This window comes from Macaca mulatta, chromosome X, assembly GCF_049350105.2.
Source record: "Macaca mulatta isolate MMU2019108-1 chromosome X, T2T-MMU8v2.0, whole genome shotgun sequence".
Classification (NCBI taxonomy): Eukaryota; Metazoa; Chordata; class Mammalia; order Primates; family Cercopithecidae; genus Macaca; species Macaca mulatta.
Window position 1 is genome coordinate 23857034 of NC_133426.1, and position 27239 is coordinate 23884272.

The 27239-nt window shown below is 42.5% G+C and overlaps 1 protein-coding gene across 1 annotated transcript; it reads left to right on the top strand.

Annotated features, from left to right (window-relative positions):
• Positions 1 to 899: 899 nt before the first annotated feature.
• Positions 900 to 25840, top strand: EIF2S3 (eukaryotic translation initiation factor 2 subunit gamma). Its single transcript, XM_001089902.5, has 12 exons — positions 900 to 981; positions 1554 to 1617; positions 3892 to 4019; positions 4104 to 4225; positions 6783 to 6877; positions 9610 to 9768; positions 11421 to 11555; positions 13228 to 13322; positions 15874 to 16018; positions 19396 to 19565; positions 20953 to 21125; positions 24606 to 25840. Exons 1-12 carry the CDS (start codon positions 913 to 915, stop codon positions 24667 to 24669), a joined length of 1419 nt encoding a protein of 472 aa, XP_001089902.1. The 5' UTR covers positions 900 to 912; the 3' UTR covers positions 24670 to 25840.
• Positions 25841 to 27239: the final 1399 nt, after the last annotated feature.

Genomic DNA, 27239 nt, shown 5'->3' on the forward strand with positions numbered 1-27239 from the left:
CAAAAAAGGAAATAGCTGTTTATGACAAAATTTGTATAGAAATGCACAGAGAAAAAAAATCACTCAACTGCTTTTCAACACGACGAAAAGTGGGTTAAGGTGTCAAGGATTTTTAAATTTTAAAATACCGATTTATCGGTAATCGAGGTTTTTTTGGACCTACTTCTTTAAGAAAAAAAACCAAAACAAAACAGCGCACTTTAGATGCTCTCACGACACCTAGCTAAATTCACTGGGAACGCAGTCTAACGTCACCAAGGCCCACCTCCCGGGCCCTAGAAATCACTCTCTGGGAACAAGCTAGGGACTTTGATTTTGCTAGCCCTGCCCCTCTGAGCCCTTCACCAAACCTCCGCGAGGGGGCGCCCGCCCCGCCACCCGCCGGGGCTCAGCACGCGGCCTTTTCCCAGCCAAGAGCCCCGTCATAGGTGGGCGCGGACCCCGAGCCGATCTCGCCTTATTAAATTACAGAAATCGGTATTCAAAAAAAAGGGCGGGGTGGACACTCCCTCTTTTCTGTTCTCACACCCTAGCTGATTCCCAGGTTTCGGGAAACTCCACAGGAAACGGAAATGGTCTCTCCCTGGCCAGCGCGCGCGCCGGGTTGCATCACCCGCCTCGCACGGGCCGGGCGGGGCGGGGGTTTGGTGGCTGCCCTCAGTATTGCCTGCACAAATATCTACCAGGTCTGCGACGAATTGCTCCAGCAACTTTGCACCGTGTTTTCCAGTAAGCCTACCGACAGGCACTGTGCAGATTCAAGCGGAGAGAAGTCCAAGTAGTGAGGCCGCTGCTGAACTGGCCATCCTGAGCCCCTACTCGGCCTTCCCGCCTCCGCTTCCCCGCCCCGCACTAGGACCCCTGCAGACGATCAGGCGGCAGCCGGGGTGACTTCCTTCCTCTTCTGGCAACATGGCGGGCGGAGAAGCTGGAGTGACTCTGGGGCAGCCGCATCTTTCGCGTCAGGATCTCACCACGTTGGTGAGGTTTTGCTTGGGGAGGATGTAGAGTGAGCTCGGGAGTGGAGATGACCGAGCCTCCCGGTGGCATTGGTACTAGTCAGTGTCGGGAGCATGGGTCAGGAGCCTGGGTCAGGAGGGAGACCTGGAGCTGGGCGCCTTAAGCCATGCTCACGCCGCCTGTACCCAGGCCAGTCCACGATCTGGGCGCAGAGGTGTACGGTCGTGGGATTTCGAGCTTCTGGAGGATTCGGCTGGAAGTCTTGATGTTGATTGTCATGGTTTCAGCCTCTTAACGTCTGGGAAGGGAGTGTCTTGTCTGTATTACTTTTAGTGCTAATGTTCCCAAGATTGGGGGAGCCTCTGATCCCCAGATATCCCATAGTTTAGTGGAGGTGTAGTCTGTTGTGTAATGATGAAGGGCTCTTACAGCTTCCCAGCCATAGGAGTACAGAGTTACCGATAGAGGAAAGGCGCTTTAGAAGTAGTAGAAAGCTGTGCAGATGGTGGCGAGATATAGATGGCAAACGTAAAGTCAAAGGAAAAGTTCTGCTTTGTTTTATGTGCGATGTTTTAAAATATATTTCATTGCAGGATGTTACCAAGTTGACGCCACTTTCACACGAAGTTATCAGCAGGCAAGCCACAATTAATATAGGTAAGAGTAACTTAAGAAACCTGATCTTCTTGATCTCCAACAATTAATTTTAACCTCACTTTTTGTGTGATTACCTGGATAATATGAGGATTCACATATTCAAGAAATAGATATTGAGTCCTTGTGAATAAAGCACCTGCTAGATTTGCGGGGGAAGGGAGCACAAAGAATGCTGCCCATGTCTAGCTTACAGACTTGGCAAGAAGAAAAAATGGAGACATAAGAAAAGTTTAGGGCCGGGCGCGGTGGCTCAAGCCTGTAATCCCAGCACTTTGGGAGGCCGAGACGGGTGGATCACAAGGTCAGGAGATCGAGACCATCCTGGCTAACACAGTGAAACCCCGTCTCTACTAAAAAATACAAAAAACTAGCCGGGCGAGCTGGCGGGCGCCTGTGGTCCCAGCTACTCGGGAGGCTGAGGCAGGAGAATGGCGTGAACCCAGGAGGCGGAGCTTGCAGTGAGCTGAGATCAGGCCACTGCACTCCAGCCTGGGCGACAGAGCGAGACTCCGTCTCAAAAAAAAAAAAAAAAAAAAAAAAAAGTTTAATAGCATAAGGCAGTATGTAGTCATACGTAGCAGAAGTTTAAGGAAGAGGTGAAAATGTGGCTGTACTTGCCACACAGGATTATTTCAAGGGCCGAATTTATGAAAGATTTATTTGATGTACAAGCTGTGATTAAGTAGAGGGTTTTTTTTTTTCTTAATTGGCACCTGGAACTTTAGAGGAGAAGTTACGTTGACCGAGTGTAAATTTTGGACATTTTGAGTTTGTACAAACAGCATAGTTAAAAAGTAAGACTAGTTTTTAACCTAGTTAAAAAGTAAGACCCCACCATGAGGCTATTAAAGTTACAGTATTACAGTCTGAAGCTTTAACTTATTAATGCAAACAAAGCCCAAATAAGCCTACAGGCCTTAAACTACTGCCCCTGCATTAAAAATTTTGGTTGGGGTGACCTCGGAGCATAACTTAATCTCCGAACAACCTATGCTAAGACTATACCAGTTAAAGCGAATTACTATGCATATATTGACCCAATAATTTGATCATTGGAACAAATTACAATTAAACTTAGGTTGTTTCCTTGTTTGTTCACAAATCCCTTTTTGTTGTGTCAGGGCCCATCATACCTGTTTACTTTAATCTGGAAATGCTGGAAGGTTCCTTAATATATAAAGTTCTGGCTGGGTGCAGTGGCTTATGCCTGTAATCCCAGCCCGTTGGGAGGCGGGTGGATTGCTTGAGTCCTGGAGTTGGAGACCAGCCTGGGCAACATGGCCAAACCCCATCTCTACAAAAAATACAAAAAATTAGCTGTGTGTGGTGGTGCATGCCTGCAGTCCCAGCTACTAAGGAGGCCGAGGTGGGAGGATTGCTCGAGCCCAGGTGGTTGAGGTTGCAGTGCGCTGTGATCAGGGCATTGCACTCCAGTCTGTCCCAGAGTATGGTTTTTTTTTTTTTTTTTTTTTTTTGAGACAGCCTCACGCTGTTGCCCAGGCTGGAGTGCAGTGGCGCGATCTCGGCTCACTGCAAGCTCCGCCTCCTGGGTTCACGCCATTCTCCTGCCTCAGCCTCCTGAGTAGCTAGGACTACAGGCGCCCGCCACTGCGCCCGGCTAATTTTTTGTATTTTTAATAGAGACGGGGTTTCACTGTGGTCTCGATCTCCTGACCTTGTGATCCGCCCGCCTCGGCCTCCCAAAGTGCTGGGATTACAGGCTTGAGCCACCGCGCCCGGCCTCAGAGTATGTTTTTTAAGTAAAGCTGTTACATGGAAGTTTCTCTTCAGTCCTATATGAGAACACGTTTCTAGTAGGAAGGCGTATGGAGGAGGAAAACTGGAAATCACTGTTGGTTTTATGTTGATATTTACAGTAAGTTATGGCTTTGGCTTTATTTTATTTATTTTATTTTATTTTGTGATAGAGTCTCACTCTGTTGCCAGGCTGACGTGCAGTGATGCGATCTCGGCTCACTGCAGCCTCCACCTCCTGGGTTCAAACGAGTCTCCTGCCTCAGCCTCCCCAGTAGCTGGGACTACAGGCATGCGCCACCACGCCCAGCTAATTTTTGTATTTTTGGTAGGATGGGGTTTCACCATGTTGGCTGGGATGGTCTCGATCTCTTGACCTTGTGATCCAAAGTGTTGGGATTACTGGCGTGAGCCACCATGTCCAGCCGGCTTTGGGTTTTCTACACTTAACACTATTTGAAAAAATATTTGGTATGTAATTAAATACACATGAATTAATTTTTTGAACTTTGACCATAGGTACAATTGGTCATGTAGCTCATGGGAAATCCACAGTTGTCAAAGCTATTTCTGGAGTTCACACCGTCAGGTTCAAAAATGAACTAGAAAGAAATATTACAATCAAGCTTGGATATGCTAATGCTAAGGTAAGCTGTGTACTGTGGAACAAGAAACTAACTTTAATTGTTGTGCAGATAATAAATCAAAATCTTTTTTTATTGAAATTTTAGATTTATAAACTTGATGACCCAAGTTGCCCTCGGCCAGAATGTTATAGATCTTGTGGGAGCAGTACACCTGATGAGTTTCCTACAGACATTGCAGGGACCAAAGGGAACTTCAAATTAGTCAGGTGACCTCTTTTTTGCTAAGCATACTACACTTTATATTTTATTGTCTTCTGTTTTGTACTTTTTGAAATATTGAGATGTTAAACAATGAATCTAATTGCTAAATGGTTTTGTTGTTTTTCCATTGTTTTATGTTTTTATGGCAAATCTGAAAAGTCAAGCATCTAAACCTGAGTTAAAATACTTACCTGCAGTTTCTCCAAACTAAAAGTATCACTTAAACAAAATAGAAAAACAACTCATTGGATTGAAGGGATTCTTTTTCTAGGCTTCCTGAATTTCTTTTAAACAGTGCTGTTTTTGTATATTAAATAGAGATGAACAGAGCCATTTCTAATTCTCTAAAACACTTGAACTTGTTCGCCATCTATTTTCTGAATATGATTGCATACCTGGTTTTTTATCAGGATACTGACATCTGTCTAGTGATGTTTATGGGGATTGGAGATGCCCTACAAGGAATGTTTAGATTGGGGCAGGGCTGGGACCAGGGAGAGACAAGTGAGGCCTTCACCTCAAGCCCAAAATTTAAGTGGGCCTGGGGGTGGAGGTATGCCAGAAAACTCAGTAATTAGGATAAATATTTTAATGCAGTTTTTTTGGAATTAATGCAAAAAATATGATAAACAATATCAGAATTTTAAATAAAGGCAGACTCAATATTACTGAATTTGTTTCCTCTCTTGCTTCAGTATCACTTTGTGGCTCAGCATGGCTTTGTATTTTGTTTATGATTGATTTTTTGCATTAATTTTGACTTTTTAAAAATATTGAATGCATATATTTTTCTTTCTTATTCTTTTCTTCTTTTTTTTTTTGAGACAGTCTCTCTCTGTTGCCCGGGTTGGAGTGCAGTGGTGCGATCTCGGCTCACTGCAGCCTCCACTTTCTGGGTTCAAGCAATTCTCATGCCTCAGCCTCCTGAGTAGCTGGGATTACAGGCATGAGCCACCACGTCCAGCTAGTTTGTATTTTTATTTATTTATTTATTTTTGAGATGGAGTCTTGCTATGTCGCCAGGCTGGAGTGCAGTGGCGTGGTCTCGGCCCACTGCAACTTCTGACTCCCTGGTTCAAGTTATTTTTCTGCCTTAGCCTCCCGAGTAGCTGGGATTATAGGCACGCGCCACCACGCCCAGCTAATTTTTATATATATATATATATTTTTTTTTTTTTTTTTTTTTTGAGACGGAGTCTCGCTCTGTGGCCCAGGCTGGAGTGCAGTGGCCAGATCTCAGCTCACTGCAAGCTCCGCCTCCCGGGTTCATGCCATTCTCCTGCCTCAGCCTCCCAAGTAGCTGGGACTACAGGCGCCCGCCACCTCGCCCGGCTAGTTTTTTATACTTTTTAGTAGAGACGGGGTTTCACCGTGTTAGCCAGGATGGTCTCGATCTCCTGACCTCGTGATCCGCCCATCTCGGCCTCCCAAAGTGCTGGGATTACAGGCTTGAGCCACCGCGCCCGGCCAATTTTTATATTTTTAGTAGAGACGGGGTTTTACCATGTTGGCCAGGATGGTCTTTTTCTCTTGACCTTGTGATCCGCAGGCCTCGGCCTCCCAAAGTGCTGGAATTACAGGTGTGAGCCACTGTGCCTAGCCTAGTTTTTAGATTTTTAGTAGAGGCGGGCTTTCACCATATTGTCCAGACTCGTCTCCATCTCCTGGCCTCAAGTGATCTGCCTGCCTCAGCCTCCCAAAGTGCTGGGATTACAGGCATGAGCCTCAATGCCTGGCCATTTTCCTTGATTACTGAGTTTTTTGGCATTCTCTTAAAGTTCGCGCTTGTCTCACTGTAGTCCTGGTCCTTAGTAGGGGATTAGCAAACTTTTTTCCACAAAGGGCCAGATGGTAAATATTTTCAGCTTTGCAAGCCAGAGTTTCTGTTGCTTCTGTTCTTCTATTACAGAAGCAGATGTAGGCAATATATGTATAAATAGATATGGTGGTGGGCTAGATTTGGCCTAAGAGCTGACCTCTGTTTTAGATCATGACAATGTGAGCATACGATGAAAAAAAAAATTGTGACTGAATGAATACCATAGTTTTGTTTTAAAAAGGGCTGCCATCTCTGTTTCAAATGGGCAATTCTAGCTTTTCAAGGTGCTACAGGTATTTTTGGAAAATAATTTTTTTTTTTTTTCTTAGTAGAGGCCAGGTTTCACTAGTTGGTCAGGCTGGTCTCAAACTCCTGACCTCGGGTGATCCACCTGCCTCAGCCTCCCAAAGTGCTGGGATAAGTCATTATAAGTTTTAGCTTTCAAATCAATGACATTCTCAGTATATACTCTACACCATTATTCTATACCATTTTCACTTTCGTTGGATTTGGGAGTTTCTTTATCTTCCGTTCTGCACATAACTAATTTAATTTGCTTTGTAATCTGCAGTGGTTTTAATCAGCTGGTGAACTTATTTCCAAGTTCTAGAAACACCAAGCCCTGTAACCATTTTATACCAATAAGATTATTTCCTAAGTTGATTTAACTTTAAAAAAATCTATAACTAGCATGTTTAAGTAGTGATTGATATTAAGGCTGATTGTTATTTCTCAATTGTTAGACATGTTTCCTTTGTTGACTGTCCTGGCCATGATATTTTGATGGCTACTATGCTGAATGGTGCAGCAGTGATGGATGCAGCTCTTCTGTTGATAGGTAAATACCTCACAATTGGTTTGGACAAATCAGTGTGGAGCAAATCCAAGATGAAGTATTTAAAGCGGAACTAAGGCCTTTAAGGATCATATCTATTACCTAAGGGTGACATGAATGGGAACTAACGTGTCATCCAGGATGACTTTCCTACCTACCAGCTATCACAAAATACTGAAAAAGATAGATTTGGGGCTGATAGCTTGTGAGAATTCTTGTGGTAGCATTTGAGAAAATGAAAAAAAGTCAGTAGTTCATTTTTCTCATTTAAATCACATGAGGTGATTTAGTTTTAAATGTATGTGTAAAACTTTGTGTTATGGTTTGTGTGTGTGTGTATGTCTGAACTGTCTACTGTGGAAGTATTTAAGATACAAATACCAGTCATAATAAGTGCTGAAGTCTAGGAATAAGTGGAGTTTTGAAGGGTAGCGTATGTATTGTTTCTTACGTTAGCTGTTGAGAGATTTCATTACTACGGGATAAAATTTTTTTATTTTTATTTATTTTATTTTATTTTTTTGAGACGGAGTCTGGCTCTGTCTCGCCCAGGCTGGAGTGCAGTGGCGCCATCTCCGCTCGCTGCAGGCACTGCCTCCAGGGTTCACGCCATTCTCCTGCCTCAGCCTCCCGAGTAGCTGGGACTACAGGCACCCACCACCACGCCTGGCTAATTTTTTGTATTTTTAGTAGAGACGGGGTTTCACCATGTTAGCCAAGATGGTCTGGATCTCCTGACCTTGTGATCTGCCCGCCTCGGCCTCCCAAAGTGCTGGGATTACAGTCGTAAGCCACCGCGCCAAGCCTGGGGTAAAATTTTTTAAAAGCACCGGATGTGGTGGCTCACACCTGTAATCCCAGCACTTTGGGAGGCTGAGGCAGGCGGATCACGAGGTCAGGAGATCGAAACCATCCTGGCTAACATGGTGAAACCCCGTCTCTACTAAAAATACAAAAAATTAACCAGGCGTGGTGGCAGGTGCCTGTAATCCCAGCTACTCGGGAGGCTGAGGCAGGAGAATGGCGTGAATCTGGGAGTCGGAGCTTGCAGCGAGCTGAGATCGCGCCACTGCACTCCAGCCTGGGTGACAGAGTAAGACTCCGTCTCAAAAAACAAAAAAAAACAAAAAACAAAAAACATGAACCGGGTGTGGTGGCACATGTCTGTAATCCCAGCTACTCAGGAGAATCTCTTGAACCCGGGAGGCAGAGGTTGTGGTGAGCCAGGATCGCGCCATTGCACTCTAGTCTGGGCAACAAGAGTGAAAACTACATCTCAAAAAAAAGCGACTGGGCATGGTGGCTCATGCCTGTAATCCCAGCACTTTGGGAGGCTGAGGCAGATGGATCACTTGAAGTCAGGAGTTCAAGATCAGCCTGGCCAATAGGGTGAAACCCTGTCTCTACTAAAAGTACAAAAAATCAGCCAGGCATGGTGGTGCATGCCTATAATCCCAGCTACTTGGGAGGCGGAGGCATGAGAGTCACTTGAACCCAGGAGGCAGAGGTTGCAGTGAGCCGAGATCGAGCCATTGCACTCCAGCCTGGGTGACAGAAGGAGACTTGGTCTTGAAAGAAAAAAAAAAAACCCAGGCGTGGTGGCTTACACCTGTAATCCCTGCACTTTGGGAGGCCAAGGCAGGTGGATCACTTGAGGTATCAGGAGTTTGAGACCAGTCTGGTCAACATGGTGAAACCCCGCCTCTATTAAAAGTACGAAAATTAGCCGGGCGTGGTGGGGCATACCTGTAATCACAGCTACTCAGGAGGCCGAGGCAGGAGAATCGCTTGAACCCGGGAGGCAGAGGATGCAGTGAGCTGAGGTGACGCCACTGCACTCCAGCCTGGGTGACAGAGACAGAGTGAGACTCAGTCTCAAAAAAAAGAAAAAAAAAATTTTTTTTTTAAAGCATGCCATGTCGGTATAGTCAGGACACTTGAACATCACGACTTGAGGGGGTTGATCATTGGAGTCCTCAACAAAACATGCCCATTTCTTTATAATACACTGTGGGTTATCTTCGCAGTTAGCATTCTTTCCTCCCTCGGTTGAAGAATAGCCTCTGATATTAGTTAAAATTCATGGACAGTATTAGGTGCCTTTCCCTTTTAATTAGTGTCTACTTCTCAGGAATTTGACTGGGCCAGAACATTTCTAAGACTGGAAAGAGTTAGAAGGCTATACCCCATATCTGAGCAAAAACTGGGTACAGACCCTGAGAAAAGCCAGACTTACTGATTTTAAGCTTCTTGCTCAGGACCAGGATTGGGAGCCAGACAATTGGGAGGTTCCAGTGAACGCAGGCAACAGACAGTGAAGCGGGGCCAAACGGTGGATATCTGGCAATAATATCTAGGAATGTTGCCTTCATTAGGGTTAGAACATTGAGAAGTCTCCTTTATTAGATGCCAACTTCTTTTGGCAGGGGGGGAGTGGGTGGCAGAAGAGACTCAAAATGTACCATTTTATGTATTTAAAGTGTACAATTTAGTGGCATTAAGTACATTGACAATTTTGTACAACATAGTGTTTGTAGTTTCACCACTATCTAGTTCCAGAACTTTTATATCACCACAAAAGGAAGCGCCATGCCCATGAAGCATCCATTGCCATGTTTTCCTCCCCCAGCCCCTAGCAACCAATAATCTGCTTTCTCTCTTTATGGATTTGCCTGCCTGTTCTGGATATTTCCAGCTATTCTTATATGTATCTTTTTTTATTCTTCATCAACTAGCTGGTAATGAATCTTGTCCTCAGCCTCAGACGTCTGAACACCTGGCTGCTATAGAGATCATGAAACTGAAGCATATTTTGATTCTACAAAATAAAATTGATTTGGTAAAAGAAAGTCAGGCTAAAGAACAATACGAGCAGATCCTTGCATTTGTCCAAGGTAAGAAGCCATAATATGTAATAAATCTATGAATCACTTTGAGAGCCATTTACTCTGGATACCAGATGTTAAATTAACTTTTAATATATTATCTAAAACAAGGTAAACTTATGAGTCTTAAGCCTTATTGCCCTACCTACTGCTTGTTAGCAACCTGATACAACTAATGAAATCTATGATTCTGAATTTAATATACTAAACTATATTTTTGCTGGCAGCAAGTTAGAACTGGGGTTGTTTTCTGGAAACTATCGATCAGATTAAAAAAAAATCTCAGTAAAATGAATAAAATAATTTTTAAAAACCTCATCTTACAGTATTTGTTACTGAACAGCTACTTTAAGATTTGGAAGTGACAGTGATTATTTAATCTCTAGAGTGTTGGCTGGGCACGGTGGCTCATGCCTGTAATCCCAGCACTTTGGGAGGCCGAGGCATGTGGATCATCTGAGGTCCGGGGTTCAAGACCAGCCTGACCAATGTGGAGAAACCCTGTCTCTACTAAAAATACAAAATTAGCAGGGTGTGGTGGCACATGCCTGTAATCCCAGCTACTTGGGAGGCTGAGGCAAGAGAATCACTTGAACTCGGGGCGGAGGTTGCGGTGAGCCGAGATCCTGCCATTGCACTCCAGCCTGGGCAACAAGAGTGAAACTCCATCTAAAAAATAATAATAATAATAAATAAATAAGTAAATAAATCTCTTGAGTGTCCCTTCTCTAATAGCATAATGTTTTTCATTTCAGAGGAGACATGATGTATCTTATTCTTGACATTTTCTCTCTTAGTCTTGTTTTTCTTGTTAGGTTAATTTCTTATGAACTCAGTTCTGTCATCATGAAAAGTAGTAAGTGATTTTGATTAAAGTCTAATTGTGTTTGGTCTATTTCTTTGACTAGCTTGTTTGACATATAATTAATACAGAGCAAATATATATGGTTGGGCTTGGTAGCTCACACTTGTAATACTACGACTTTAGGAGGCCGAGGCGGGTGGAACGCTTGAGTCCAGGAGTTGAAGACCAACCTGGGCCACATGGTAAAACTCCGTCAATCCAAAAATTTATCTGGGCTTGGTGGCACACACCTGTGGTCCCAGCTACTATATAGGAGGCTGAGGTGGGAGGATCGCTTGAACCTGGGAAGTGGAGGTTGCAACAAGCCGTGATTATGCCACTGCAGTCTAGCCTGGGCGACAGAGCAAGACCCTGTCTCAAAAAAAAAAAAAAAAAAAAAATTAAAATTATATGTGCTAGCAGTCTTTGATTAGCAGAGTCTGTAATTTTATCTTGACATTTATTGGGAGATTAATTACATGTTGTTAGAAATCTTTTCAACTAGTAGAGTGTTCTTTCACAGGAGTGTTAGTATGTTCTTTAAACAAGTTTATCGTTGTACTAATATTAAGTATGTCGACTAATATAAAGTAACAAATTTTCCCTTAAAGGGATTAGTATTCATTTTCAGGAGTGAAAACAAATAGAATATTGCCATCTTTCTGAACAGAATTATCCACTTTCCACTTGTTGCTGACATTTGTATGGGGTTTAGGCATCTATTTTATTATAGTAATCTTAATCGTTTTATGTAACATACATAGAATAAATTTTTAAAAACTGAATAATTTTGATCTTTCTGAATTTTGTCATATAGGTACAGTAGCAGAGGGAGCTCCCATTATTCCAATTTCAGCTCAGCTGAAATACAATATTGAAGTTGTTTGTGAGTACATAGTAAAGAAAATTCCAGTACCCCCAAGAGACTTTACTTCAGAGCCCCGGCTTATTGGTAAGTGATAGGATTTGCCTTTAACTCTTAATCTGATCTTTTCCACATTGGTGATTCCTCTTCAAGGATGTTTATTAATATTTCCTCTTTCTGCAGAGGTGATGATTCATACAATTTTTTTGAAATCAATTCTGAGATTGTATTAGTAGTGCTAGATTGTATTACTGAATGAGGGACAGAGTCCTGAACACAATAAGAGCTGTAAACCTAGGCCAGGCATGGTGGGTCATGCCTATAATCCCAGTACTTTGGGAGGCCAAGGTGGGTGGATCACATGAGGTCAGGAGTTTGAGACCAGCCTGACCAGTATGGTGAAACCCTGTCTCTACTAACATACAAAAAAGTAACTGGGCATGGTGGCGGGCGCCAGTGATCCCAGCTACTCAGGAGGCTGAGGCAGGAGAATCGCTTGAACCCAGGAAGCAGAGGTTGCAATGAGCTGAGATCGTGCCACTGCACTCCAGCCTGAGCAACAAGAGTGAAACTGCGTCTCAAAAAAAAACCAAAAACAACTGTTAACCTTTCTGTGCTCAATATATGGTACATGATCAAGATGGAGTAATACAGTATTCTCTATGGAATCATAATGTTTTAGTCAGGGTGTTCGAACTTCCTGACTAAAACATCATACAGATGATTTTGTTGTTCAATTAATGAAGAACTGATACTGATACAATTTGATCACCTAGGCTTGTGGTTCCTACACAAGGATGTAGAAACCTTCTCGAAACAGACATTTGAGCTCCTCTGGGCCTTCATCCAGGCTCCTGGTGTTTAGTAGGAAATACTTTCCGAAGTGCAGGTCATGTAGTCCTAGTATTTTGTAGTTATAAAGCTGAATTGTTCTTACAGGAGTTACAGAGGTATGTAAAGAAAATGTCCATAATCTCTCTGTCTTCAAGTTCTAGTCCCTTAGCCCTAAAGTCAGCAAAGTTAACATTTGCTGTCCATTATTCCCACACTTTCCTCATTGTTCATATCATCATGTATAAACATATACACAGGCTGGGCATGGTGGCTTTCACCTGTAATCCCAGCACTTTGGGAGGCTGAGGCTGAGGTGGGAGGATTACTTGAGGCTAGGAGTTTGGGACCATCCTGGGCATCAAAGGAAGACCCCGTTTCTACAAAATAAAATATAGCTGGGTGCAGTGGTGTGTACCTGTAGTCCCAACTACTTGGTAGGCTGAGGCAGGAAGATCGCTTGAGCCCACGAATTTGAGGCTATAGTGAGCTGTGATTGTGCCACTGCACTCCAGCCTCTATGATAGAGGGAAAAAGAAATCCATATACAGACATTGATTAGTTTATTTTTCTTTATGGAAGTGGGATTATATTATACATATAATTTTTATAATTTTTCTTAACAGTATATGAGGGTCATCCTTCCAGATCATTACATACAGCTCCAACATTATTAATAGTTGCATGATGCTCTATAATACTGGTATACCATATATGCCACTTGTTAACAAACTTAAGTTATTTTCATTTTTCCCATCATAAGTAAGACTGCATAAGCATTGGGATAATACTAGATTTTGTTACAAAGGCACCCCTTTGGTATAAATCTCAAATGGTCACTATTTTCGAAATGTTAACATGGAAAATATTATTTCTTCTAAAGTTAAAATGAACAGAACTGACTTTAATTTGTTTTATTTTATTTTAGTTATTAGATCTTTTGATGTCAACAAACCTGGCTGTGAAGTTGATGACCTTAAGGGAGGTGTAGCTGGTGGTAGTATCCTAAAAGGAGTATTAAAGGTAAAATGGGTTTTGGTTGTTGTGATTTTGGTTGTTGTTGTTGTTGTTGTTGTTGTTTGTTTGTTTTACCCTTGTCTTAATCAGGAAAAAAAGTATGGACAATCCAAATTGAAAAATAAAATTTTTTCCATGGTTTCTGGCATTTGATAAAGAGTTCTCTTTTTTAATATTCTTCTTTTCCATCTTCAAACTTCACTCCCCCCACCCTTCTAGACCTCTGAATCCACTCTACCTTCATGAGATCCACCTTTTTAGCTCCCACATATACAGATGAGTGAGAATGTGTGATGTTTGTCTTTTTGTGCCTGGCTTATTTTACTTAAAATGGCCTCCAATTCTAGATATGTTGCTGCAAATGGCAGAATTTCTTTATTTTTTAAGGCTGCATAATACTCCGTTGTATATATATGCTGCCTTTTCTTTTTTTCTTTCTTTCTTTTTTTTTTTTTTTTTTTTTTTTTGAGGTGGAGTCTTGCTCTGTCGCCCAAGCTATAGCGATCTCGGTGCACTGCAACCTTCACCTCCCGGGTTCAAGCAATTTTCACTGCCCCAGCCTCCCAAGTAGCTGGGATTACAGGCACCTGCCACCAAGCCCAGCTAATTTTTGTATTTGTAGTAAAGATGGGGTTTCACCATGTTGACCAGGCTGGTCTTGAACTCCTGACCTCAGGTAATCCACCCACCTTGGCCTCCCGAAGTGCTGGGATTACAGGCGTGAGCCACTGCGCCTGGCCTATATACTGCATTTTCTTTATCCATTCATCTGTTCATGGGCACTTAGGTTGATTCCATATTTGGCTATTGTGAACTGTGCTGCAATAAACATGGGAGTGCAGATACCTCTTTGATATATTGCTTCCCTTTCTGTTGAATGTATACCCACTAGTGAAATTGATGCATCATATGGTAGCTCTATTTTCATATTTTCAGGTTTTCAAGGAACCTCCATATTGTTCTCCATGGTAGCTGTACTAATTTACATGCCCTGATAATAGTTGTTTTTTTTTTGTTTATTTGTTTTTTTTTTTTTTTTTTGAGTGCATTGGCATGATCTCGGCTCACTGCAACCTCCACCTCCTGGGTGCAGGTGATGATTCTCCTGCCACAGCCTCCCGACTTGCTGGCACTACAGGCACTCGCAACCTCGCCCGGCTAATTTTTTTTTTTTTTTTTTTTTTTGAGACGGACTCTCGCTCTGTCGCCCAGGCTGGAGTGCAGTGGCGCCATCTCGGCTCACTGCAAGCTCTGCCTCCCGGGTTCACGCCATTCTCCTGCCTCAGCCTCCCTAGTAGCTGGGACTACAGGCGCCCGCCACCACGCCTGGCTAATTTTTTTGTTTTTTTTTTTTTTTTAATAGAGACAGAGTTTCACCGTGTTAGCCAGGATGGTCTCGATCTCCTGACCTCGTGATCCACCCGCCTCAGCCTCCCAAAGTGCTGGGATTACAGGCGTGAGCCACCGCTCCCAGCCTAATTTTTTCTGATAGAGACGAGGTTTCGCTATATTGGCCATGCTGGTCTCTTAACTCCTGACCTCAGGTGATCTGCCTGCCTCAGCCTCCCAAAGTGCTGGGATTACAGGCATGAGCTACCATGCCCAGCTATATTTCTTTGTTTTCCATTATGTCTTTTGTGTCTGACTTCAAAATTTATAGACTTATAAGTATGGAGCACATTTGATGTGGTAATAGACTTGTGTGGTGGGTAGTTAGCAACAGTTGGATTGTTCTGGTTTTGACAGTCTCGTTCACATCTTTTTTTTTTTTTTTTTTTTTTAAAGAATAATTATCTTTGAAATATAGGAATGATTGCCTTTTCAGTTTTATGATCTTCCTGTTGGAACTTTATTATTATTATTATTATTTTTTTTTTTTTTTTTTTTTTGAGACGGAGTCTCGCTCTGCCGCCCAGGCTGGAGTGCAGTGGCCAGATCTCGGCTCACTGCAAGCTCCACATCCCGGGTTCACGCCATTCTCCTGCCTCAGCCTCCCGAGTATCTGGGACTACAGGCGCCCGCCACCTCGCCCGGCTAGTTTTTTGTATTTTTTAGTAGAGACAGGGTTTCACCGTGTCAGCCAGGATGGTCTCGATCTCCTGACCTCATGATCCGCCCGTCTCGGCCTCCCAAAGTGCTGGGATTACAGGCTTGAGCCACCGCGCCCGGCCTGGAACTTTATTATTATTTTATTTTATTTTTGAGACGGAGTCTCTCTCTGTCGCCCAGGCTAGAGTGCAGTGGTGCGATCTTGGTTCACTGCAACCTCTGTCTCCCAGGTTCTAGCAATTCTGCTGCAGCCTCCTGAGTAGCAGGGATTACAGGCGCGTGCCACTACACCTGGCTAATTTTTGTGTTTTTAGTAGAGATGGGGTTTCACCGTGTTGGCTGGGCTGCTCTTGAACTCCTGACCTCAGGTGATCCACCCGCCTCGGCCTCCTAAAATGCTGGCATAACACACGTGAGCCACCGCACCCAGTCCCTGTTGGAACTTTTGATAGGTAAATGATCATTTTGTGTAACACAGTAATTCTAATTATTAATTATATGTTTACAGGTGGGCCAGGAGATAGAAGTAAGACCTGGTATTGTTTCCAAAGATAGTGAAGGAAAACTCATGTGTAAACCAATCTTTTCCAAAATTGTATCACTTTTTGCAGAGCATAATGATCTGCAATATGCTGCTCCAGGCGGTCTTATTGGTAAGGATTTTTTCTCATCTCTTTTAATTTGTGGCTATTTGTGGACTTTTCATGGGGGATGGATTACCAAAAGGGACATATTATAGATTTTTAATTGGGTATTTTAATAATAGAGTGGGGCGGGGGAACAATCATGTGGTTAAGCTCTTGTTTTAGGTTATAAGATGGTTTCATGCATTTGTAAAAATGATTTTTAAACACAAAGGATACATTTTGGTCAAATATAGAGTAACTGCTTTTTAGCAATATAAAAAAGTTTGATGACTTACCATGTAAGGTATTTACGTACACTTACGTTTTTGTTAACACAATTTTTGTGGTAGATAATGGTTGCCTTTTTTTTTTTTTTTTTTGGAGATGGAGTCTCGCCGTGTCCTCCAGGCTGGAGTGCAGTGGTGCAATCTTGGCTCACTGCAACCTTCACCTCCCAGGTTCAAGCCATTCATTCTTCTGCTTCAGCCTCCCGAGTAGCTGGGACTACAGGCACATGCTGCCAGGCCCAGCTAAGATTTTTGTATTTTAGTAGAGACAGGGTTTCATCGTGTTGCCCAGGCTGGTCTCGAACTCCTGAGCTCAGGCAGTCCCCCGCCTTGGCCTTTCAAAGTGCTAGGATTACAGGCATGAATCACCGTGCCCGGCCATGGTTGCTTTTGTGTATATTTTGCAAATGGGAAATTACCTACAAATGTCAGTTGAATGATGTCAGATCGTATTTCCAATGATGTAGAAATAAAAGAAAATAAATTTCTTTGTGTAGCAATTACTGAAATGATTTAAAAACTTTTCTAGTCTCTTACAACTTACTGTATTACTCAATACCCAGAAAAATGAAAGATTCAGTGAGAATTAGAGGGGGTGTATGTACCTTTAGATTAAAGAAGAAAATGTTTGGTAAGGACACAGTTTATTCTTCACCAAACAAGCTGTGTGTCTGGTTGAAAATTTTAAAAGGGAAATAAAAGAAAACAGAAAAACGAAAAAGAGTTTACCAGATTGGCTGGGCGCAGTGGCTCACACCTGTGATCCCAGCAATTTGGGAGGCTGAGGTGGATGGATCGCTTGAGCTCAGGAGTTTGAGACCAGCCTGGGCAGCATGGTAAAACCCTGTCTCTACTAAAAATACAAAAGTTAGCTGGGTGTGGTGGCCCACGCCTGTAATCCCAGCTACTCGGGAGGCTGAGGCACGAGAATCGCTTGAAACCAGGAGGCGGAGGGTGAGCTGAGATCACACCAGTGCACTCTAGCCTGGGTGACAGAGTGACACTCTGTCTCAAAAAAAAAAAAAGAAAAACAAGAAGAAAAGAAAAAAAGAGTTTACCAGGTTGGGCATGGTGGCTCATGCTTATAATCCCAGTGCTTTGGGAAGCTGAGGTGGGAAGATTGCTTGAGACCAGGAGTTTGAGACCAGCCTAGGAAACCGTGAGATGCCGTTTCTCCAATCAAATAGTAAAATAAACTTGGTTTGGTGCCTGTAGTTCCATCTCTCATTTTATCCTTTGTGTGCATGTGTGTGGTAAACAAGGGAGATCTGGTAACTTTTTAAAAATTTAACTTAAGGAACTTTTTATTTATTTATTTATTTATTTTGAGGCAGAGTCTTATTCTGCCACCCAGGCTGGAGTGCAGTGGTATGATCTCGGCTCGCTGCAACCTCTGCCTCCTGGGTTCAGTTAATTCTCGTACCTCAGCCTCCCGAGTAACTGGAACTACAGGCACATACCACCACAGCCAGCTAATTTTTGTATTTTTAGTAGAGATGGGGTTTCGCCATGTTGGCCAGGCTGGTCTCGAACTTCTGTTCTTAAGTGATCCACCCTCCTTGGCCTCCCAAAATACTGGGATTACAGGCGTGAGCCACCGCACTTGGCCTATACTGTAATGATAACCCCCATAGAGCCATCGCTCAGCTTCAGCAATTATTAATATTTTACCAATCTTGGCCGGGTGCAGTGGCTCATGCCTGTATTACCAGCGCTTCGGGAGGCCGAGGTGGACGGGTCACCTGAGGTCAGGAGTTCGAGAAACCTGTCTCTACTAAAAATACAAAAAAAAAAAAAATTAGCCATGGCAGCACATATCCGTAATCCCAGGTCGCAGTGAGCCGAGATCATACCACTGCACTCCAGCCTGGGCGACAGAGAGAGACTGTGTCTCAACAACAGCAGCAAAAAAAAGTTTTCCAAATCAATCTTGTTCCATCTATGTATCTTTCCCCTACTCCCCTCAAGACACAGCTAGAATATTTTGAAGTAGATCCCAGGAATCATATGTAGTCTTTTTTTTTTTTTTTGAGAGTCTGTCACCCAGGCTGGAGTGCAGTGGCGCGATCTCGGCTCACTGCAACCTCTGCCTCCCGAGTTCAAGTGATTCTCCAGTAGCTGGGATTACAGGTGTCTGCCACCATGCCCGGCTAATTTTTGTATTTTTAGTAGAGATTGGATTTTGCCACGTTGGTCAGGCTGGTCTTGAACTCCTGACCTTAGGTAATCCTCCAACTTGAACCCCTCCCCAAGTGCTGGGATTATAGGCGTGAGCCACCGCGCCCAGCCCATATGTGGTCTTTAATTATCTTTTCGATCAGTCTTTCAGGGGAGAAATGGCATGCAAATACTCTGCAAACTACTCATTTAAGATTTTATATTCTTTCAGTTTTTGTTAAGGATATTCAGACTCATTTTGAGTTCACTTATTATCTCTATTTGCCCTTTGTTTAGAATTTATTTTTATTGTTTTCAAGACCAGGTCAGTAATACTTACATCTCCTGCATTAAGTTCTCAGCCAAGCCATCATTCCTAGAAAATCAGATTTCTAAACCCTTTGTTTAGAATTTAAATCAAGAGAATCTTTCTGTTCTCATTTGCCCAGTCATCTCATGAGTGTACATTTCTATTTGTCTAGATAAAACGGGTATTTTCTTGTGCCTATATAGCTATTGTATGAGTATGAAAATAAAAGTATGAAAGTGTATAGGTATGTGCTGTGCTTATATGGCTTTGGGGTATCTAATTCACTTTTTTTTTTTTTGGGAGATGGAGTCTCACTTTGTCACCCAGGTTGGAGTGCAGTGGTGCGATCTCTGCTCACTGCAACCTCTGCCTCCTGGGTTCAAGTGATTCTCCTGCCTTAGCCTCCTGAGTAGCTGGGACTACAGGCGCACGCCGCCACACCTGGCTAATTTTTTATATTTTAATAGAGACGGGGTTTCACTGTGTTGCCCAGGTTGGTCTTGAACTCCTGAGCTCAGGCATCCACCCGCCTCAGCCTACCAAAGTGCTGGGATTACAGGTGTGAGCCACTGCACCTGGCCGACTAATTCACTTTATAGGTGTTTTAGGAAATAAAAAATTGAGCTGTATACATCTTATTTTTATATTAGGAGTTGGAACAAAAATTGACCCCACTTTGTGCCGGGCTGACAGAATGGTGGGACAAGTACTTGGTGCAGTCGGAGCTTTACCTGAGATATTCACAGAATTGGAAATTTCCTATTTCCTGCTTAGACGGCTTCTAGGTGTACGCACTGAAGGAGACAAGAAAGCAGCAAAGGTAAATGCTTTTTATAATTCCTGTTTGTAAAAAAGTGACAAATGGGAGTGTTAAACCAGTGTTGAGTTTTATTGTTTTGTAGTTAACATGAAATTAAGAAAAAAAGAGAAGGTAAATAAATTTGACCTCCCCAAAATTGAGGTTTTTTTGTTTTTTGTTTTTTGTTTTTAAGGAGTTGGAGTCTTGCTCTGTTGCCCAGGCTGGAGTGCAGTGGCGCGATCTCAGCTCATGGCAACCTCCGCCTCCTGGGTTCAAGCGATTCTCCTGCCTCGGTTTCCCAAGTATATGGGACTATAGGCATGCACCAGCACGCCCAACTAATTTTTGTATTTTTTAGTAGTGATGGGGTTTCACTATATGTTAGCCAGGCTGGTCTTGACCTCCTGACCTCAAGTGATCCGCCCGCATCGGCCTTCCAAAGTGCTGGGATTACAGGCATGCGCCACTGCATCCGGCCAAAATTGAGAACTATATGGCAGTCAGTTTAAGAAAGAAACTTAAAAAACAGGGAAAAGTATTTGCCATTTATGACAAACACATGATATTCCTAAAATCGATATGATTTTTTTGTTGTTTATTTTGAGAGTCTTGCTCTGTTGCCCAGGCTGGAGTGCAGTGGTGCGATCTTGACTCACAGCAGCCTCGATCTCCCAGCTCAAGCCATCCTCCCACCATAACCTCCTGAGTAGGTGGGACTACAGGTGCGGGCCACCACGTCTGGCTAATTTTGTATTTTTTGTAGAGACGGAGTTTTGCCGTGTTACCCAGGCTGATCTCCCAACTCCTGGGCTTAAGCAATCTGCCCACCCCAGCCTTCCAAAGTGCTGGGATTATAGGTGTGATCCACTGTGCCCAGCTTCATGATTATTAAAAAATGTCCCAGATTAGGTTGGCAGAGATGGGAAATTGCTGACACCTAGTGTTGGCAAAGATTTAGGAAAATAAGCAATCATACCTCTCCCCCCCGCCCAGGTGATCTGCTCTCCTCAGCCTCCCAACCAAAGTGCTGGGATTACAGGCGTGTGCCACTGCGCCTGGCCCATGTTAACTCTTACATAGCCATAGTCCTCCCCATTCCCCACTTTGGGAAATTTTGTACCTCATTTGTACTAGGTAACTGCTTCAGAATTTTAAGAGGTTCTTTGGTATGGTTCCTACCTTATTTTGTACAGGTGGATCTTGTGTAAGTTCAGTGGGTGCCAAATAAACCTTCCTTTTGCTGTCTTTAGACTGTATATAGTTCAAATTCCTTTACAATAAAATTTATATAGAATTTTTTTTCTTTTATGATTGACGTATTTCCCATAGTATTTGGTAAATTCTTACTTATATTTGGAAAGCATTTTCTTGATTTTGGGATTTATTTTTCCCTAATTTATTTTTCTAGGTTCAAAAGCTGTCTAAGAATGAAGTGCTCATGGTGAACATAGGATCCCTGTCGACAGGAGGGAGAGTTAGTGCTGTCAAGGCCGATTTGGGTAAAATTGTTTTGACCAATCCAGTGTGCACAGAGGTAGGAGAAAAAATTGCCCTTAGCCGAAGAGTTGAAAAACACTGGCGGTAAGTTTGTTAGTCTTTGCCACTGTCTAATTAAAAAAAGACACAGTCTTGTTGTACAGAAAAAAAAAGCACATTCTTCCTTGAGGACAACAGTTACTGTGGCTTTCAGTCTCAACTATTTATTTGGATGACTTTGAAAACTATACTTCGGCCGGGTGCGGTGGCTCACGCCTGTAATCCCAGCACTTTGGGAGGCCAAGGCGGGCGGATCATGAGGTCAGGAGATCAAGACCATCCTGGCTAACGGTGAAACCCTGTCTCTACTAAAAAATACAAAAAATTAGCCGGGCGTGGTGGCGGGCGCCTGTAGTCCCAGCTACTCGGGAGGCTGAGGCAGGAGAATGGCGTGAACCTGGGAGGCGGAGCTTGCAGTGAGGTGAGCCGAGATGGCGCCACTGCACTCCAGCCTGGGCGACAGAGCGAGACTCCGTCTCAGAAAAAACTACAACCTTGACTATAGTCCCATATTTTAGTCCAAATACTGTGATTGGCTTCTCTGCCTGTTAGACACAACCTATGCAAAACCGAATGAATTTGGGTTCAGTATTTCTATTGTCATTGACTTTGGAAATCATTTCACACTTAATAGAAAAATTGCAAGAATTTTACAGAAAACTCCTCTATAGCCTTTTCCTAGATTGACAAATACACATACAGATTTATTTACAAATATAAGTTTTTTCCTGAACCATTTGAGGGTAGGCTATATATGTTATGCTTCTTGATCTCTTAATACTTCAGTGTATATTTCCCATCAAAAAAGGATACTCTTATATAAGCACTTAGAAATTTAACATTGGCAAAATACTGAAATCTACAGTGCATGTTTCAGTTTTATTACTTATCCCAATAACGTACTTTATGTTCCTCCTGTTTAAAATCATGCATTGCATTTAATTTTATGTCTCTTTGATATTTAATCTGGAGCTTTTTCAGCCTTTGTCTTAATTGACATTAACAGTTCTGAAGAATGCAAGCTAGTTACTTTATAGAATATTCCTCAATTTGGGTTTTTCTTATGGTTCGGAAGTGTAACATTAGATTCAGGTTCTTAAGTTAAATACACTGTGAAGTCTCCTTCTCAGGAATCACAGCTAGAGGCACATGATATCTGACTGCTCCTCTTTATTAAGGTTAGTTTTGACTATGTAGTCAAGATGTTGTCCAGCCTCTCTACTGTGTAGTTACTCTCTACCCTTGCAACTAGTAAGCAATCTGTAGGGAGATCTTTTCAGCCAATACGAATAGCCTGCTGCTTATCGAATCCCACACCCCTGGATGTAGCATCCACTGATGATTCTTGCCTGAATTGAACTTGACTATAATGATTACAAAATCATAGCACCTCTACAGGTCACAGTATCCTCCCTCAACTCTACCACCCCACATTTATCATTTGGCATTCTTTCTTTGCCGTTATTTATTTCCCTATCTAGTTATAATATGGACTCATGGAGTCCCATTTTATTCAACATGTTATGATCCATCACTGTCTTCCTTTATTTTCATGTGCATTTTTCAACGTTTGGCCAGTGGAGGTCCTTCAGGCTGGCTCTTGTGTCCTTTTGACATGTATTCATCATTTTTTTTTCTTTTTTTTTTTTTTTAAGACGGAGTCTCACTCTGTCGCCAGGCTGGAGTGCAGTGGCGTGATCTCAGCTCACTGCAGCCTCTGCCTTCCAGGTTCAAGCGATTCTCCTGCTTCAGCCTCCCAAGTAGCTGGGACTACAGGCACGTGCCACCGTGCCCAGTTAATTTTTGTATTTTCAGTAGAGATGGGGTTTCACCACATTGGCCAGCCTGGTCTCGAACCCCTGACCTCAGGTGATCCGCCTTCCTTGGCCTCCCAAAGTGCTGGGATTACAGGCGTGAGCCACCATGCCCAACCTCTTCTTTTTTTGGAACATTTCCTTATTTTCTGGCACAGTATCTTCCAGACTCATCTTGTACCTTCTCTGTTCCAGTTTTAGAACTGGCCATTTCTCTTAGAAATGAAAAGCTGAGTGTTCAGGTGTGCTCATTGCTCCTAGGGTGCTATTGCTTCTAGGTCTTTTGAGAGCATAGACCCAGGAAGCATACACACATTTTTGGCTCCTGACTTTTTGCTCTTTCCAGGTTAGTTATTGAATTTGCCCCTTGCTTTCCATTCCTTGTCACATCATCACAGTCCATACCACCATACTTTACACTTCACAGTTAGTGTGAAAGACCCCTAGTTTGCCTCTTTATTACTTAAGAGCTTGGTCAAAATTAGTCTTCTTAAAACATTTTCATCATGCTGTGTTTAATAATTTCTAGAGGCTTCTCACTACTTTTTGATATTTGGGACTTTTCTAGAAACCTGCTTCAACCCATTTAACCTTTCCTTCTGCATTGTCTTATATAAACCCTCTAAATTAGACTATTTTGTGCCCTGACTGTCCCCATAATTATTCAGATCACCCCTGCCCACTATCTACTTCCTTAATTATTTATTTTATATTTTTTAGAGGCAGGGTCTCTCTGTTGACCAGGCTGGAGTTTAGTGGCTTGATCATAGCTCACTGCAGTCTCAGTGTCTAAGTAGCTAGGACTATAGGCTCACACCACCATGACCAGCTAATTTTTTTGTTTTTTGTAGACACTCCTCACTGTCTCGTGTAGACACGTCTCACTGTGTTGCCCAGCATGATCTCAAACTCCTGGCCTCAAGCCATCCTCCCACCTCAGCCTCTTAAAGTGTTGGGATTATAGACATGAGCCACCCTGCCCAGCCCTGTTTCCTTTGTTAAGGCTTCCATGCTACTGTGCCCATGATGGTCTCATCACTTGTCCAGGAGATTTATCTGAATTATTGCCCTGTAATTTAGAAAGTTAAATTTTTGCTGTCTCTTAAGTAAATAATTATTTGTGGTGGTTTATGCCCTTTTGATTTTACTCTCTTTTGTGATTATATATTTTTTTGCTATTGCAGACATACGACTTCCAGTGTATTTTAAAATAGATTTAAACAATAAACTTTCAGGCCGGGCACGATGGCTCATGCCTGTAAGCCCAGCACTTTGTGAGGCTGAGGTGGGCGGATCACTTGAGGCCAGGAGTTTGAGACTAGCCTGGCCAACATAGTGAAACCCCATCTCTACTAAAAATACCAAAAAATTAGCCGGGCATGGTGGCGCATGCCTGTAGTCCCAGCTGCTCGGGAGGCTGAGGCACGAGAACTGTTTGAACCCGGGAGCCGGAGGTTGCAGTGAGCCGAAATCGCACCACCGTACTCCAGACTGGGTGACAGAGTGACTGTCTCAAAAAAAACCACAAAAACAAAAAAGCAAGAATAAAAAAGAATCTAAGAATATAATGTAGGCTTTCTTTATGGAGGAGCAGGCTTTGGGAACAAATTTGAATTCAGAAGATAAGCAGGTAAAATTTATCATACGATTGTGTGGTAATGAGAGTGAAATGGATGTAAGATTTATGATTTCTTTTATTTTCATTTTGCAGTTTAATTGGTTGGGGTCAGATAAGAAGAGGAGTGACAATCAAGCCAACAGTAGATGATGACTGAAGAATACCGGTTAAATAATACATTCGGATGGAGTTGGAAGTTGGAATTTCTCTTAACAACCAAGGGGTTTATTTTCAAAGCAATATTGGGGAATTGATTTCACAGTTCGTTACCTTAGTAGGTAACTGTAAGGTTATTCTCTTTTTTTTTTGGTTATGAAAATTTAGGGACTACAGTGAATATAAAAATTGGCATAATATTGGATTGAATCTACATTTTGGCAGAAGTCAAGCGTTCCCACATAATGTCAAAATTATACATCATGCAGTTTTGGTTTTTTTGTTTGTTTTATTTTCTTTTGTTTTTGAGTCTGGCTCTGTCACCCAGGCTGGAGTGCAGTGGTGTGATCCACAACCTCCACCTCCCGGGTTCAAGCGATTCTCCTGCCTCAGCCTCCCGAGGAGCTGAGATTACAGGTGCGCGCCACCACACCTAGCTAATTTTTGTATTATTAGTAGAGACGGGGTTTCGGCATGTTGGCCAGGCCAGTCTCTCCTGACCTCAGGGTGATCAGCCCACCTCGGCCTCACAAAGTGCTGGGGTTACAGGCGTGAGCCACCTTGCCCAGCCCACATCATACAGTTTGAAATGAAACTTTGCCACAACCAGCCTTTGCTGTAGTACACACATATATCACTGAACCTGCTTGAAATAAAGTTTTTTTTTTCTTTTTCATGATTCGTCTTTGAGTACCTCCAGGCTGAAGGACTGTTGTACCAGTAAAAACTTAAAGGCACAAATTCTCCTTGAAGACCTTCTCTCTTTTCTTTGGCCCCATATTTTATGTTGCTTTATCTTTGAAATTTTGCATGAAAAGGAAATGAATGGGTTCGAATGAAATTGTCCTTTAAAGCATGATTACTTGTTCCCATGGACAGATATTTTTCTCCCCTTGCTCTTCCTGGCCTGAAACACAGGAAACCAGAGTCAGAAGTTATCTCCCTCTCCCTGTGATGCCTTGAGATTTTTTTCTGCATTGTTTTATGCCTGAAATCCAATAGTCTTCCTCCATTGGAAAATACTGTTATACCAAATAATTCTAGATGAGTAACAAAGATCTTTCTAGGCCTTCATTTTATGGTTTTTCTTAACTGTTAAGATTGTGACACAGATTATATTACTAATTTTTGGATGTTTCGAAAGGTCAAGAAGTAAAAGATGTTAGAAAGCAGTGAGTGAGTCCTTTTGATTTTTAACTTATTCCCCATGTCCCTATACTTCGTGTACTTTTCCTTTTTTTTTTTTTTTTTTTTTTTTTGAGATAGAGGCTCACTCTGTCACCTAGGCTAGAGTACAGTGGCACGATCTTTGCTCACTGCAGCCTCTGCCTCCCTGGTTCAAGTGATTCTCGTGCTTCAGCCTCCCATGTAGCTGAGATTACAGGCACGTGTCACCATACGCGGCTAATTTTTGTATTTTTAGTAGAGATGGGATTTCACCATGTTGCCAAGGCTGGTCTTGAACTCCTGACCTCAGGTGATCTGTCCACCTCTGCCTTCCACAATGCTGGGATTACAGGCGTGAGCCACTGTGCCTGGCTTATTTTTCTTTATGTTTTTGCTTCATAAGAGGTTCTGTTGAGCAGTGATTTACAACTCACTGACAATAGAATTGCTGGGGAAGCTTTTTTTTAAAAAAAAAAAAAAAAAAAAAAAAAAAAAAAAAAAAGATGCCCCACAGAGATTCTGATTTTTTTTTTTTTTTTTTTTTTTTTTTTTTTTGAGACGGAGTCTCGCTCTGTGGCCCAGGCTGGAGTGCAGTGGCGCGATCTCGGCTCACTGCAAGCTCCGCCTCCCGGGTTCACGCCATTCTCCTGCCTCAGCCTCCCGAGTAGCTGGGACTACAGGCGCCCACAACCGCGCCCGGCTAATTTTTTTTTATATTTTTAGTAGAGACGGGGTTTCACCGTGGTCTCGATCTCCTGACCTTGTGATCCGCCCGCCTCGGCCTCCCAAAGTGCTGGGATTACAGGCGTGAGCCACCGCGCCCGGCCGAGATTCTGATTTTAATTGTTCTGATTTAATTGGCTTGGAGTAGAATTCAGGTATTGATATCTTTAAAAACTCTCCCCAGTGTTGAGAAACAAATTTAGAGAGTTGAGAAGTAGATATATTAAATTACAGAATCTTACTGAATTTTGGTAGTCTGGTAATACAGTTTGCTTTGCTTTTCTTAAATTTGCATTGAGATGGGATTTGAAGCATATTGTGCTCTTGGGAATGTTGAAGTTGCATTGTAGAAGTTTAGAAGCTCTGGCTATGGGTTATCTAAATTGATGTTTTGAGGAAGCATATTAATGTTATAAACTTCGCTGACTTTGAAGGTTGTGTTGTAGCATGAGGAACACAAATAAAACAATTCTAAATCAAACATTAATTTTATATCTAACATGTCCCCATGTGTTTTGAAGGTACCTTCTACCAGAAATTTTGGAATAAGACTTAAAATATAGACTAATTTATTGTAATTAATCTCATGTAAGATTTGAAACCAGAATTCTATTATAATGAATTTCAGACATCCACATGAATTATCAGCAAATTTGTAAAGCACTGTACTGAGTGTAATGG